The sequence below is a fragment of the Populus nigra genome, chromosome 19 (genome assembly GCF_951802175.1).
Source record: "Populus nigra chromosome 19, ddPopNigr1.1, whole genome shotgun sequence".
NCBI lineage: Eukaryota > Viridiplantae > Streptophyta > Magnoliopsida > Malpighiales > Salicaceae > Populus > Populus nigra.
The window spans coordinates 9,475,568-9,492,428 of record NC_084870.1 but is presented as its reverse complement, the minus strand read 5'-3'; the positions used below and the strand labels follow the sequence as shown (position 1 = coordinate 9,492,428).

The following is a 16,861-nucleotide window of genomic DNA, read 5'->3' as shown; positions in this document are numbered from 1 at the left end:
ATATATATATATATTACTATAAAGAGGGTAGAGGGAGACCATAAGTAAGGGAAGTCAAGATTCACGAGCATACAAAGGTTTGCAATAGAAAAGTTGTCTTGGGGTGGGACTGTTGGGATCTCATTTTCAGACACATATTTCTGCATTACTGTTTTCCACTCCATCCCTGCGAATCTAAACTTTCTTTTGGGACAGAGTGGTAGCTATCCTATAACAACATGGTTCGATTCGAAGTGTCTTTATAGTGCGCCATCCCTCGTGGACATGAATATCATGGAAAGAGCTGAGAATAAAAGGAAATCATCTGAATTTCCAAGGCACATTCACTTCAGTAAGAAAATTCTTGGTTTTATTTGCTGCTGAGGATGAAGGTGTAGGGACATTAGATTAAACTTTTAATTCAATAATTGGATCTTGACATTAGTGGGGACAACATCTTCTTCATTTATTGGACTTCATCTGTCATGGTACGAGAGTTTTATCTTGTGACTATTCTTGATAAATTTGACTTTTCTTCACTTGTTTTCGACCATAGGTTCTTAAGATACTCGTCGGAATATAGATACCTTGTCGAAGTGTGCGCTCTAATGAAATATCCTTGAGCTGAAGATATCATTTGCACATGGGCTCAATGGACAGCCACCGCCCGCAACCACCAACACGTCAAATATCACAAAACCTGTAAATTTTAAAAAGTTGCACCATTGATGTAACATAAACTTAGCATGTGAAGTTCGATGGATCTTCGGTGTGTCTCTTACCCTGCTTCTAAATTGTTGAGATTCGTCTCATTGCATTTTTAAACTCTTCAATCATAGAGCTGAGAATGAATTAAAAAAGCAAATGAATGCTTCCCTTCTGTTTCCTACTCAATATCTTTCATTTTGGCACTTGACATCCCCCCCATCTCACAATCAGAATCTTTGAATGCTTCCCTTGTGTTTCCTACTCGAGAATAAGAAAGAATATGGAATGGCATATTGATGATTAATATTCTCTCAAGAAGATACCGTCCTCGATCTAAACTTAAACAAGCAAAAGATAACAGTGTAAGAATTTCAGGGAAAGATGTCTTAAAACGAAAAGCGAAAAAAGTGACTGTATAATATGAAGTTAGCAGCCATTCAATGATCAAAAACCATTCAACTGGGCCAGTTGTCAGCGGTTGAGGTGCACTAGAATTTGATCCTAAATTCAGATCCTTGAGAAAAAACTATGCAATGTTCATGATTCTGTGCTGAAACAAGCCTTTGATTGAACAACAAAAAGGGCCTTCGCTGTTCAGAGAACCATCTCAATTGTGTACAGTGCTAAGTGAATCCGAACCCGTATACACATGCAGAGGGCAGACATTATTTTCTCAATACTAGCGGTTCAAATTAACCTCAAGTCCACCAAGATATGGATTCTAACAATCCCCGATTCTTAAAGGCCCAAATTTTATTCGAAACGTACCTACTCATTTCGTGGAGCATTACACATCCTAAATTTTTCTAAAGCACGTGAATTTCTGAATTGAAAGGTCCAACAAACGTCAATGGAACCTTACATGCAATAGGAGAACCGGCACGAGCGTTTGGAAACGTGGATAACTCGTATTTTTAAAAAAATTAAAATATTTTTATTTTGATTAAAATTTTAAATAATTTACAAGTACTCTCATCATCATTAATAATTTAATACATCAAAACAACACAATATAACAAATATTCCAAATCCCCCCCCCCCAAAAAAAAAAAAATTCCTTGCAATGGTCGGCCACTTAGGCTCAATTTTCTTCCAATTGGCTTTCAATTTCTTTAATAATATACCTTAATCATGTTGTCTGAACCTTTTTTATTTAATAATTAAATAATTTTGAGTTTCCTTTAATAATTACTCATGAACCCTACAAAATTCAAAACTTAGATATCCATTTAAATTGTTTCATGAAAATATTCTTCAATTTCAAACTAGATTATCATTTCTATTTGGATGCGATGTATGTGGAGATATTAAAACCAAATCGTGTAAACCGAGTTAGTAACATAGCATACACAGTTGGTTAGGTTTGTGTTTATCTAGCGAAAATCCACTCGTGGGCAATTGCCCTATTAATTTCCCTAAGATGTAAGTAATAGTCCTTATAATTTAATAGAAGTTCAAAATAGTCCTTATATTAAAACAATCATAACTATATTTTCAAACAAGTATTCTTAATTATAGAACGTGAAGTCCGATGCAAAAAAACACACGTTACCCTTTCCCAAGTTAATAACCCGATTAGTAAGAACCACGACAATCTTAACACGCTTGTTCAGCACAAATCCAAATGGACCGACATCTGCTCACACATAAACTTGTCAACCAAGAAAAAGGAAAATTCTTGGACATGAGAGTTAAACTTGAAGCATACATTATGCAGTTTAAAAAGACAACCAACCTCGAAGAAGACAAGAACAACACAAGAAAATTCAGAATCAAGACTTTTCTTCTGTTAGAACAAGTCTTTTATGAGATTAAAAAAATCAGAGAAGGCAATAATTCATGAAAAAAAAGAGCAAACTAGAATATAATACACTCAGTTTCAATGACTTTTCAATATTTTCTTGTTACAGTGATTTGGGGAAGGGTGGGTGGGTGCGGGTTTTCTCACATGTTTGGATGCCAAGTTTGATTGCCAAATAGTCTCAATCAGAGAAAATGAAGGCTTCATCATGTTTTCAGTAACTGTGCCCAAGTTTTCTAAGAGAATTTGTATATATTTAAACGAAAGAGAGCATGTTTCATAAAAGCAACCTTTTTACATATTTTAAGTTTGACATGTTTACCAGCAACATGCTTAGAAACCAGGTCATTTTTCTCTGTTTTATTTCACAGGGTACATTATATACAATCTCAAACCACAGCCTAGACAAAGAGAGCAAGAACAAGAATTTTCCCAGGAAAAATAAACCCAAAACCTATTAAACAACTGACAAATTATTGTTCTGTTTATTTGTGCATCCCGACTTTCCAACCATCATCAGACCACTAATCATCAGCCGAAAATCTGTCTTACCAGACCACATGGATTCAATGCCATATCAGCTTCATATACTATTTTTCCCATATATGGCTCATGGCCACATGATCCCGACAGTAGACATGGCAAGATTATTTGCTAGGCGTGGAGTGAAAGCAACCATTGTTTCCACTCCTCTTAATGCACCCCTCTGCTCTAAAACTATTGAAAGAGATAGACAACTGGGTCTTGATATCAGTATTCACATTATAAAATTCCCTTCTGCAGAAGCTGGGCTGCCAGAAGGATGTGAGAACCTAAGTTCTATTCCCTCGCCTGACATGCTTCCGAATTTCTTGAAGGCCATTGGCATGCTTCAGCAACCACTTGAACAGCTCCTAGAAGAATGCCATCCCAGTTGTCTTGTGGCAGACATGGTGTTTCCATGGGCTACAGAAGCTGCAAACAAGCTCAGGATTCCAAGGTTGTTTTTCAATGGAACAGGTTTTTTTCCTGTGTGTGTCTTCGATTCCCTAAAACGTTATGAACCTCACAAAGGAGTAGATTCAGATTTCGAACCATTCTTGGTGCCTGGTTTACCAGATCAGATAAAGCTGACAAGATTACGACTGCCGGCTTTCATTAAAGATAGAACTGAGAATGAACTTACAAAGCTGATGGATAAAATCTCAGAATCAATGGTGAGAAGCTATGGAGTCCTCACGAACAGTTTCCTTGAGCTGGAACCAGCTTATTCAGAGCACTACAGGATGGAAATAAAAAGGAAAACATGGCACATTGGGCCGCTGTCCCTTTGCAACAGGGACATGAAAGATAAGGCAGAAAGAGGCAACGTGTCCTCCATTGATGAACATGAATGTATGAGATGGCTGGCCAAGAAGTGCCCCAACTCAGTTCTATATATATGTTTTGGAAGCTTCTTCAACCTTTCCGCTGCTCAGTTACTTGAGATTGCCATGGCCCTGGAAGCTTCTGGACAGAATTTCATTTGGGTTGTGAGAGAGAGAAAGCAAACAAAGCTTGCAGAAAAGGAGGAGTGGTTGCCAGAAGGATTTGAGAAAAGGATGGAAGGGAAGGGCTTAATAGTATCGGGGTGGGCACCCCAGGTGCTGATCCTTGATCATAAAGCTGTTGGAGGGTTCATGACTCACTGTGGTTGGAACTCAACATTGGAGGGAGTGACTGCAGGGGTGCCAATGGTCACATGGCCACTTGGTGCGGAACAATTTTGCAATGAAAAGCTGATTACCGATGTTCTCAAAATAGGAATTGGAGTTGGTGCCCAGGAATGGTCAAGATATGAAAAGAAAATTATAGTGAGGAAGGAGGACATAGAGAAGGCAATTATTCAGTTGATGGTTGGTGAAGAAGCTGAGGAAATAAGAAACAGAGCAAGGGTACTGAAAGAGATGGCGAGGAGGGCTACGGAAGAAGGAGGATCATCTTACTCTGATTTAACTGCATTTCTTGAAGAATTAAGGACCCTTGAGACAAGCAAGCAAGAACGTGCAGCACATTAACAAGACTGTCTTGTTACATCATTCTGAAAACTAGAAGAGTCAGAAGAAAAAGGAAAAAAAAAGGTATACCGTAGAATGGTAAATGTTGCTTGTCAGATATTTAGTTTTTCAACAAAATAAAAGAAAGAGCGTTCTACATGAATTTTGCATCCATACAACAGTCATACATATCCGTGGTTTCAATGACATGATAGCTTTATTGATGACTCCAATGGATACAAAGTCTAAAAGTCTAAACAAACTACTTGATTTGAAATGTGTTAGCTTGTTTTCTGTTCAAAACGAAAACCATAGACTAGAATCCACTTTGATTCCATTCTAACATTGATTCATGAAACCACTTAAAGGGTTATGGCTCTAAACCCAGTTGATAGTAAATCACAGCTGCACTAGTCTAGTTAAGGAGGAAGTCCTATGGGAATCTCTGAAATTGTTAAACATGATAAAGCTAGCAGTAACACTCACCTTAACCGGCTAATTAAAGATCCTGGCTGACCACAAGCTGCAACTCGGGAAGTACTCATCCAAGTATGACGAAAACTTGGATATATAATCTTTACGCATACATAATTAAGAAAACCTGAAGAATTTTTTTTATTTTATTAGAAAATAACTCGCAGCACAAGTTTCCAACACCTCAGTCAATGAATAACAGGTCACCACCTCGATGTCCAAGTAAAACTGTTGATTTTCATGTCTTCCCATAAAGACACAAGGATAAAAAAGGTCATTAACATTACAAGATTTGCAAGCAAAGAATAATGAATTTTAATAAAGGATAGAAGTTCTCCAAAGTAGATATCATCCTCGATCTAGAATACAAGAAGCAAAGAAGAACGGCGTAGGAATGCCAGAAATGATAAAAGGGGGGGAACCTTATATGAAGTTTTCAACCATATAATGATCATGAGCCACTGGACTGGGCCAGTGGTGAGGATTGGGGTGAACTCGAAAATGATCCAAAGTTCAAATTCTTAAGAGAAATAACCATACAATGGCAGTGGATTAAGCGGGCAAAAGGATTTAATGGAGCAAAATTTTGATTGAACAATAAAAAGGTTAAGGGCATCGGGTCTTCAGACAACCAACCCAGTTGACAGCAGTGCTAAGTTGGTCTGAACCCAAATACACAATTCAGTGGCTAGACATTAGTTTCTTAAAACTGGTGGTTCAAGTTGACTTGAAATTCATGCTAAAAAATAAGGATTCCACCCCAACTTCGGTAGAAACATAAAAAGCCAAAATTTTCACCGAACTTTTATAAGCTGAGAATTTCAGAAGTGAAAGGTCCAACGTTGGACCTTCAGCAATTGAAAACGAGAACCCACAATCATAAGAAAGGAAAGATTATAATTTTCGTTATCCGGTCACGAAGTTAGATACAAAACAGCACACATTACCCGACCCATCTAAGAACCCCTTCGATCATGACCATGACAATGCAACCTAAGAAATCTTATTTCACTTAAGCACAAATCCAAATGCACCAACATGAGCTCATATATAAAACTTGTCAACCAAGTAAAAAAAATTGGACATGAAGTCAGACTTGAAACATAAACAATGCAGTATAAGAAGACTGGCCAAACAAGACAACCCCAAAGAGAAGATAAGATCAATAAGAAAATTTCAGTCTTAAAAAATAAAAACAGAGATCAATAAGAAAATTCACAGACGAGACCACTCTTGTTTTTCAACTGGGATGTCAGAAAGAAATAAAGAATAAATTCATGGAAAAAGAGAGAGAGAGCATATTGCGACATCATATACTGTGATTGTCAGCAATTGGATGCCTAGTGGTCACAGAGAAAATTTAGTCTTTCAAATTTTTTCTTTAATAGGAGGGGTCAGCCACTCTAACCCAGTTTTCTTAGAGAAACTGCTAAATGTGTAAATGAAAGAAATCATTTTTCATGAAACAATCATTTTATATATTTTATGTTTCACAAAGGTTACCAGGACACAACAATATGCTTGGAAACCAAGTCATCTTTGTCTATTTCTCTTCTTAAGGTCCAATACATATCTGAACTCATAAACAAGACGATGAGGGGAAAGCAAGAATTGGAATATGATATGGGAAAATAATGCCCAAACCTAGTCTCTGCAGCCATCCCAAATCAGCGGATAAATCATTGTTCTATTTCTAGCCTTTTGTTCTACTAGGCCACACAGATTCACAGCCATATCAGCTTCATGTCCTATTTCTCCCATATATGGCTCGTGGCCACATGATCCCAACCGTTGACATGACAAAGATGGGGTTAAAGCTGTTAAATAATATTTATATGGTCTTATTTATTAAGGGTAGAATAGTACTTTCAGTTTGACTTATATATACTCTATTTGTATTTAGGTTAAGACTATGCATTCATAAAATACAGATTATTCAGAATTCTAGCCTCCTTTCTCTATTTGATCTCAATTAATTTAACATGGTATCAGAGCTGGTTTTATGAAATGAGGCTTAATCCCAAGCACAAGTTCGCGGATCCAACTATTTTGTCAGTTTCTGCAATTATTTTGGTATTTCGTCTACCCTTCAGCTTTTGTAATTTGGTATTTGCGTTCAGTTTCTGCAAATTGGTTTTGTGTTTTGGAGTAATCATTTAATTTTGAGAAGATATTTGTTTAGTTTCTGCAATCTCTGTTCAGTTTCTGCAATTTGGTATTTTGTTTTCCGCTGCTTTTGCATTCTGGTTCTCTGTGATTGTTAATTATGGCTACTGAAAGAGATGATTCGCTTCAGTCTGTGAGTGTGAGGTTGGATGGGAAGAACTATTCGTATTGGAGCTATGTAATGCGAAATTTTCTTAAGGGTAAGAAGATGTGGGGGTATGTTAGTGGAACTTATATAATACCTAAGAATATTGAGGAGGGGGATGTTGTTTTGATAGATACATGGGAAGCAAATAATGCAAAGATCATTACTTGGATCAACAATTCTGTTGAGCATTCGATAGGTACGCAGTTGGCGAAGTATGAGACAGCAAAAGAGGTTTGGGATCATCTGCAAAGGTTATTCACGCAATCAAATTTTGCAAAACAGTACCAATTAGAGAATGACATACGAGCTCTTCATCAGAAGAATATGAGTATTCAAGAGTTTTATTCTGCTATGACAGATCTTTGGGATCAATTGGCTCTTACAGAATCAACAGAATTAAAGGCATGTGGTGCTTATATTGAGCGTAGAGAGCAGCAACGATTGGTACAGTTTTTAACAGCGCTTCGCAGTGACTTCGAAGGACTTAGAGGTTCAATTCTGCATCGTACTCCACTGCCTTCTGTTGACTCTGTTGTCAGTGAGTTATTGGCTGAAGAAATACGTCTTCAGTCTTATTCTGAAAAGGGAATTCTTTCTGCTTCAAATCCTTCTGTACTAGCAGTACCTTCTAAGCCATTCTCTAATCATCAAAAGAAGCCTTACACAAGGGTTGGCTTTGATGAGTGCAGTTTCTGTAAGCAGAAAGGTCATTGGAAGGCTCAGTGTCCTAAGTTGAGACAGCAGAATCAAGCTTGGAAGTCTAGCAGTCAGTCACAATCTAATGCTCATCGACCACCTCAGGGTTATAAACCACCACACCACAATACTGCAGCAGTAGCTTCCCCAGGCTCTATTACCGATCCTAATACTTTGGCTGAGCAATTTCAGAAGTTTCTCTCCTTGCAGCCACAAGCAATGTTCGCTTCTTCCATAGGTCAGTTGCCTCATAATTCTTCAGGTACGTCACACTCTGAATGGGTCTTGGATTCTGGTGCTTCCCATCATATGTCTCCAGATTCCTCATCTTTTACCTCAGTGTCCCCTTTGTCCTCCATTCCTGTTATGACTGCTGATGGCACTCCCATGCCCTTAGCAGGTGTTGGTTCTGTTTTCACACCTCACTTGTCTCTCCCTAATGTTTATCTTATTCCAAAACTCAAATTGAATCTTGCGTCTGTTGGTCAAATATGTGATTCTGGTGATTATTTAGCCATGTTTTCTGGTTCTTTTTGTTGTGTACAGGATCTGCAGTCTCAGAACTTGATTGGGACAGGCCGTAGGGAGAATGGACTATATATTTTGGATGAGTTAAAAGTGCCAGTTGCTGCTGCTACCACTGCTGCTACTACTGCTGATTTGTCTTCTTTTCGTTTGAGTCTTTCATCTTCTAGTTTTTATTTATGGCATTCCCGTCTAGGTCATGTTTCATCTTCTCGTTTGAGATTTTTGGCATCCACAGGAGCTTTAGGAAATTTGAAAACTTGTGACATTTCTGATTGTAGTGGATGTAAACTGGCAAAATTTTCTGCTTTACCTTTTAATCGAAGTATTTCTGTTTCATCTTCACCATTTGATTTGATTCATTCTGATGTATGGGGACCTTCTCCTGTTTCCACAAAAGGAGGGTCTCGATATTATGTCTCTTTTATTGATGATCATACTCGTTATTGTTGGGTTTATTTAATGAAACATCGTTCTGAATTCTTTGAGATATATGCAGCTTTTCGAGCTCTTATCAAAACTCAACATTCTGCTGTGATCAAATGCTTTAGATGTGATTTGGGTGGGGAATACACCTCTAATAAATTTTGTCAAATGCTTGCCTTAGATGGAACCATCCACCAAACTTCATGTACAGATACTCCTGAACAAAATGGTGTAGCTGAAAGAAAACATAAGCACATTGTTGAAACTGCTCGTTCTTTCTTGTTGTCTGCCTTTGTTCCTAGTGAGTTTTGGGGAGAAGCTGTTCTTACTGCTGTAAGTTTGATTAATACAATTCCATCTTCTCATAGTTTGGGTCTATCTCCTTTTGAAAAGTTATATGGGCATGTCCCTGATTATTCCTCATTTAGAGTTTTTGGTTGTACTTGTTTCGTTCTTCGTCCTCATGTAGAACGCAGTAAGTTATCCTCTCGATCCGCTATTTGTGTCTTTCTAGGTTATGGTGAAGGTAAAAAGGGGTATCGTTGTTTTGATCCAATAACTCAGAAACTTTATGTGTCTCGTCATGTTGTCTTCCTTGAGCATATACCTTTCTTTTCTATTCCATCCACTACTCATAGCCTGACAAAATCTGATCTTATTCATATAGATCCTTTTTCTAAGGATTCTGGTAATGATACCTCTCCCTATGTTCGATCAATTTGTACTCATAACTCTGCAGGTACTGGTACTTTACTCTCTAGCACATCTGAAGCTCCATTCTCATCTACAGCCCCTCAAGCTTCATCTGAGATTGTTGATCCACCTCCACGTCAGTCCATCCGCATTCGTAAGTCCACAAAACTACCAGATTTTGCTTATTCTTGTTATTCTTCATCATTTACTTCCTTTTTAGCTTCTATTCATTGTCTCTTTGAGCCCTCTTCCTATAAAGAGGCAATTCTTGATCCGCTTTGGCAGCAAGCTATGGATGAGGAACTTTCTGCTTTGCATAAGACAGATACTTGGGATCTGGTTCCTCTACCTCCTGGTAAGAGTGTTGTTGGTTGTCGTTGGGTGTATAAGATCAAGACTAATTCTGATGGGTCTATTGAGCGATACAAAGCTAGGCTGGTTGCAAAAGGATACTCTCAACAGTATGGTATGGACTATGAGGAGACATTTGCCCCGGTTGCAAAAATGACTACTATCCGCACTCTTATTGCCGTAGCTTCGGTTCGTCAGTGGCATATTTCTCAGCTTGATGTTAAAAATGCATTCTTGAATGGAGATCTTCAAGAAGAAGTTTATATGGCACCCCCTCCTGGTATTTCACATGACTCTGGATATGTTTGTAAGCTTAAGAAAGCATTATATGGTCTCAAACAAGCACCTCGTGCTTGGTTTGAGAAATTCTCTATTGTGATCTCGTCTCTTGGCTTTGTTTCTAGCAGTCATGATTCTGCTCTTTTTATTAAGTGCACTGATGCAAGTCGTATCATTCTGTCTTTATATGTTGATGACATGATTATTACTGGTGATGATATTGATGGTATTTCAGTTTTGAAGACAGAGTTGGCTAGACGATTTGAAATGAAGGATTTGGGTTATCTTCGATATTTCCTGGGTATTGAGGTAGCATACTCACCTAGAGGTTACCTTCTTTCTCAGTCGAAATATGTTGCAGATATTCTTGAGCGGGCTAGACTTACTGATAACAAAACTGTAGATACTCCTATTGAGGTTAACGCAAGGTACTCTTCTTCTGATGGTTTACCTTTGACAGATCCTACTTTATACCGCACTATTGTTGGGAGTTTGGTATATCTCACCATTACTCGTCCAGATATTGCATATGTTGTTCATGTTGTTAGTCAGTTTGTTGCTTCTCCTACTACTGTTCACTGGGCAGCTGTTCTTCGTATTTTGCGATATCTTCGGGGTACAGTTTTTCAGAGTCTTTTACTTTCATCCACCTCTTCCTTGGAGTTGCGTGCATACTCTGATGCTGATCATGGTAGTGATCCCACAGATCGCAAGTCTATTATCGGGTTCTGTATCTTTTTAGGTGATTCTCTTATTTCTTGGAAGAGCAAGAAACAATCTATTGTTTCTCAATCATCCACCGAAGCAGAATATCGTGTCATGGCATCTACTACCAAAGAGATTGTTTGGTTACGTTGGTTACTTGCTGATATGGGAATTTCCTTTTCTCATCCTACTCCTATGTATTGTGACAACCAAAGTTCTATTCAGATTGCTCATAACTCGGTTTTTCATGAGCGCACTAAGCACATTGAGATCGATTGTCATCTTACTCGTCATCATCTCAAACATGGCACCATTGCTTTGCCTTTTGTTCCTTCTTCCTTGCAGATTGCAGATTTCTTTACTAAGGCGCTTTCCATTTCTCGTTTTTGTTTTCTGGTGGGCAAACTCTCGATGCTTGTAGCTGCTGCATCGTGAGTTTGAGGGGAGATGTTAAATAATATTTATATGGTCTTATTTATTAAGGGTAGAATAGTACTTTCAGTTTGACCTATATATACTCTATTTGTATTTAGGTTAAGACTATGCATTCATAAAATACAGATTATTCAGAATTCTAGCCTCCTTTCTCTATTTGATCTCAATTAATTTAACAAAAGCAACCGTTGTTTCCACTCCCCTTAATGGACCCTCTTATCTAAAACAATAGAAAGAGATGAGAAACTGGATCTTGATATCAGCACTCACATAATAAATTTCCTTCTGCTGAGGCAGGGCTACCTGAAGGGTGTGAGAACCTAAGTTCTAATAATTCGTGGAACATGAATTCGGATCTCTTAAAGGCCATAAGCATGCTTCAACACCACTTTAACAGATCCTTGAAGAATGCCACCCAAATTGTCTCGTGGCAGACATGATGTTTCTGTGGGCTACAGGAGTTGTTGACAAGGTCGGGATTCCAAGGTTGAATTTCAATGGAACAAGTTTTTTTTGCATGTTTTTCTTTCATTCCCTAAAACGATCTGATCCCCACAAAAGAGTGGTTTCAGATTTTGAACCTTCTATAGTGCCTGAATTACCAGACCAGATAAAGAAGACAAGACTGCAAATGCAACTGCCAGATTACTTAAAACAGACAACTGAGAATGGACTTACAAGCTAAATCAGATGTCAGAATCAGAAGTGAGAAGCTATGGAGTCCTCATGAATAGTTTCCATGAGCTGGAACCTGCTTACTCAGAACACTACAGGAAGGCAAGGCACATCAGCCGCTGTCAATTTGCAACAGGAACATTGAAGATAAAGCAGAAAGAGAACATATAGCATCCATTGGTGAACATGAATGTTTGAGATGGCTCGCCTTGAAGAAACCCAACTCAGTTCTATATATTTGTTTCGAAAGGTTGTTTGACTTCCAGCTACTCAATCATGTGAGATTGCCTTAGCTCTTGAAGCTTTTTTTCCAGAATTTCATTTGGGTTGTAAGAAAGGGAGAGTTGAGAAAGCATGAAGACATGGAGGAGTGGTTGCTGGAAGGATTTGAGAGAAGGATGGATGCGAAAGGATTAATGATAAGGGGATGGGAACCACATGTGCTAATCCTCGACCATGAAGCTGTTGGAGGATTCTTGACTCCTTGTTGATGGAACTCAACGTTAAGAGGGAGTGACTGCAGGGGTGCCAATGGTCACAAGGCCACTTTATGCAGAGCAGTTTGATTATGAAAAGCTGATTGCATATGTTCTAAGAATAGGAATTGGAGTTGGTGCCCAGGAATGGTCAAGATATGAAAAGAAAATTCTAGTGAGGAAGGCCGACATAGAGAAGGCAATTATTCAGCTGATGGTTGACGAAGAAGAAATAAGAAATAGAGCAAGGAAGTTGCAAGAGATGGAAAGGAAGGAAACGGAAGAAGGAGGATCGTCTTACTCTGATTTAACTGCATTGCTAGATGAATTAATGGCCCTTGACACAAGCAAGCAAGAATATGCAGCACATTAACATGACTGTCTTGTTATAGTTTCCTATTAGAATGTTCAGAAAATAAGTAATGTTGTTAGCATTTATTATTCTGAAAACTAGAATAGCCAGCAAAAGAATAATGACTACCGTAGAAATACTAAATGTTGCTTGTCATTATTCAGGTTTTCACAGAAATAAAAGAAAGAGCATTTTACATGAATTTTGCATCCATACACCAGTCACAGATATCCGATGACCGTGCCTAGAAGAAAATACATGGTAGCTTTATTGACATCTCCAACGGATATAAAGTCTAAAGTTTAAACAAATAACTTGAATTGAAACGTGTTAGCCTGATTTCTGCTCAGAAGGAAAACCATTGTGGCTAGAATCCACATCTACTCCATTCTAACATGTCAAGATACAACTAAAGTTGGGGAAGCCCTCCAAGTGTCTGAGCTTTCATTATGCCTGTATTTTGCATAGTAATTCTGGTAAGCGGATCCTAACTTAATATTAAAATGAGTCAGGGTTGCACTGTCCAAGTTTTAAACAAAGATCACCTGAAGATTTACCATAAAGTACAAAAACATTTTTCTTGTGCTGCAAAATTTTTGACTGAATATAGTGGCATTAGCCCATGAAGAGAATATTAAGATCCTGGAACGTAGAGAAACTAATTCTAGGGGCTTACCAACCCTTTCTTGTGCTTGATGGCTATCATGCTTCGTCACCATGTTTGATTTTCCATACTGTCTCAGTCTCAAGCATAAGCAGAACCAACCTAGTCTAAAAAAATAGAAACAGAAACATCTTACCACCAAGCAATCCTTTTTCCCTTTTATAAAAAACAACTGTATAGTTTAGACATTCTCAAAAAAAATGTCTGTAATTTAAAATCTTAAGATGGTGTATAAATATACACCGGGAAGAAAGAAAAAACGACAATTAAATAAATCCAAATTATCATCTAAAGAATCACTTCATGCAAGCAGCCCACTAACTGTTAGAAAATAATATAAATCATATCCTGGGACCTCACCTAATAGCTTAAGCTTTTAGGTTGAGATTCAGTCTTCCTTGAACCCTTTCAAAACTTTTAACTCAATTCGACTTGTTCATCATCAGCTACAAATCAATAGCCTTTGTTCAAGCCCAAATGGAGTCGCAGCTATTCCAGCTTCACATTGCATTTTCCCATTTATGGCCCCTGGGCACATCATTCCAACTGTTGATCGACATGGCTAGAAGTTTTGCTAGGCATGGGGTGAAGTATAATCACTCCCCTTAATGCGCCTCTCTTCTCTAGAACAATTGAACGAGATATAGAACTGGGTTCCAAAACCTGTGTTCTCATAATGAAATTCCCTTCTGCAGAGGCCAGGCTGTCAGAAGGTTGTGAGAAGTCGAGTTCAATCAAAACGCTAGAAATGATTCTGAAGTTCTTCAAGGCAGCCAGCCTGCTTCAACAACCACTTGAGGAGCTCATCGGAGAATGCCTCACCAATTTTCTTGTGGCAGACATGATGTTTCCATGGGCTGCAGGAGTTGCAGGCAAATTTGGGATCCCAAGGCTGGTTTTCTATGGAACAAGTTCCTTTGCTTTTTATGTATCTGATTGTTGAAAACGCCACGAACCTCACAAAAGCATAAAATCTGATTTATAGACTTTCACAATGCCAATCCTTCCAGACAAGATAAATTTGACTTGACTATAATTACCTTCATATGTTATGGAAAATAGCGAACTCTCAAATAAAATGGATGAAATTTTACAAGCAGAGCTGGAAAGCTATGGAGTTATCGTGAACAGTTTCCATGAGCTGGAACCAGCTAACTCAGAACACTACAAGAAGGTGATTGGAAGGGAGGCATGGCACATAGACCAAGTGTCATTTTGCAATAGGGACACCAGAGATAAAGTGTAAATAGGAGGCCTGGCATCTATCGATGAAAATGAATGTTTGAGATAGCTGGCCTTGAAGATATCCATTTCAGTTTTGTACATTTGTTTTGGAAGCATGTCCAAATCTCATTATTTAGCTACTCAGCTATTTGAGATTGCAAAAGGCTCTTGCAGACTCTGGACAGAACTTCATTCGGGTAGCGAAAAATGGAGAGAAAACAAAAGGAGAAGACAGGGAAGAGTGGTTGCCAGAAGGATTCGAGAAGAAAGGTGGAAGGAAATGGTTTGATAGTAAGAGGATGGGCATCCCAGATGCTGATCCTTGACCATGAAGCCAGTGGAAGATATATGACTCATTGTGGATTGAACTCAGCACTAGAGGGAAATACTGCAGGGTGTCAATGGTCGCATGGCCACTTTGTGCAGAACAGAATCATATGAAAGATTGATCATAGAAGTTCTCAAAATAAGAGTGGCAGTTGGTGCTCAGGAATGGTCTAGACGTGAAAGGGAAATTTTGGTGAAGAGGGAAGAAATTGAGATGGCAATTATTCAGTTATTGGTCGGTGAAGAAGCTGAGGAATTGAGGAACCGAGCTCAGGCACTCAGAGAGATGGCGATGAGGACTACTGAAGAAGAGGGATCATCTTGCTGCAATTTGAAGGCCTTATTAAAAGAACTTAGAGCCATCAAGACAACCAGCTACTAGAAAAAGATGAGCATAAATTGTCATGTCTAATGTACATATTCATATAAGGAAAAAAAAAGAAAGTCTGCTGTATAAAAGTTCTGTTCTTATATATGTACGTGAATTGGGTCATTGTAGCATTCTTTGTAATGTTCAAACATGAGTCTTATGTATAATTGAGATGCAGCACCTCATTAGGAAAAAGGACGTAAAGAGAGACGAGAGCTTATAACCTTCTCTGCAAGTTACTTTGGGTGACATCGAGGTAAAATATATTCCATGGAATACCAAATTGTACATCAACATTTGTAGCACATTCTTTCTCTAGCTAATTACATCTTTTAGAAGAAAACATCTAAAAGAAAAGGATAAACTAAATGCAAATGAATTACAAACTATTGTTCTCACCTGATTGAAATTTAATGAGCATGAAAAAAATGTTAAGAGGAGGAGTCAAGTAGCCGAAGAAGGGTTGGAGAAGAGACTACATTCGATCACGCCATAGTTACCAATTGTTTAAACTTGTCATAAGAAATTATGCAATCAATTAATCATTGAATTGCAAAAGGCTCTATTTGGGGTCATCTTATGCACCAGATTCCTGCCAGGAGTATTTGGAGCATCAACATTCCTAATGATTGTGGCCGGGAATGGAGGAAGATCTTAAACCTGAGAAGCTCTATTTGGGGTCATCTTATGCACGGGATTGGGAATGGAAAGAAGGCTTATTTATGGTAGGATAATTGGCACCCATCGGGTCCTTTGGTCGAGAATTCTGGAATGAGAATAATTCAACAGTCTAGTCTGCCTTCCAATGCTGAAGTCTTAGATCTCATATGCGATGGTGACTTCAAATGGCATGCAACCAGGTCTGATTATGATAAACATACAAGGTGCTCCATGTCGTATTGTTTATCCCTCTGTTGGCACTGCTGTTGTGTTCCAATGAATTTGTCTACTGACGAGAAGTTCGGTTGCAAAAGTCCTCGGGAGCAAGCTAGAATGAAGAATAGCAGAGTATAATGGTTTAAACTAATCTCGTCCACTTCACATACCCAGATATAGTTTCATTTCATAGTTAGTTGTTGTTAATAGACTACCAGCTAAAACAAGACAAATGAAGAGAGAAAGGACGGTGTATCCTATTGCAACTTGGATGGTTGAGGGCAGGAAACATTTATCATTCACTTGTTCTGCTGTGAAGTGTATTTGGAGTACAATTTTGCAGATTTGTAGTGTTCTGAGGGCTGTTGGTGATTGGGATTTTGAGTTAGATTTTACAAAAAAGTTTATGCAGAAAAGGAGCCTTAAAGCTATTATGATGAGGCTTGCTTGGTGTAGCTATATATACTTCGTATAGCAGGAGAGGAATGGGAGGATT

The 16,861-nt window shown here is 38.3% G+C and overlaps 1 protein-coding gene and 2 pseudogenes across 1 annotated transcript; all 3 read left to right on the top strand.

The window, feature by feature from the left end:
* Positions 1 to 2,691: 2,691 nt before the first annotated feature.
* LOC133679752 (scopoletin glucosyltransferase-like) lies at positions 2,692 to 4,666 on the top strand. Its single transcript, XM_062102437.1, has one exon. It carries the CDS (start codon positions 3,049 to 3,051, stop codon positions 4,522 to 4,524), a length of 1,476 nt encoding a protein of 491 aa, XP_061958421.1. The 5' UTR covers positions 2,692 to 3,048; the 3' UTR covers positions 4,525 to 4,666.
* Positions 4,667 to 6,410: 1,744 nt separating this feature from the next.
* LOC133680180 (scopoletin glucosyltransferase-like) lies at positions 6,411 to 12,925 on the top strand (annotated as a pseudogene).
* Positions 12,926 to 14,045: 1,120 nt separating this feature from the next.
* On the top strand, positions 14,046 to 15,501 carry LOC133680179 (scopoletin glucosyltransferase-like; annotated as a pseudogene).
* The last annotated feature ends 1,360 nt before the right edge of the window (positions 15,502 to 16,861 follow it).

Bases quoted from the DNA above. Each gene is read 5' to 3' on its own strand.
- LOC133679752 (XM_062102437.1), top strand. From the start codon at position 3,049: ATGGATTCAATGCCATATCAGCTTCATATACTATTTTTCCCATATATG.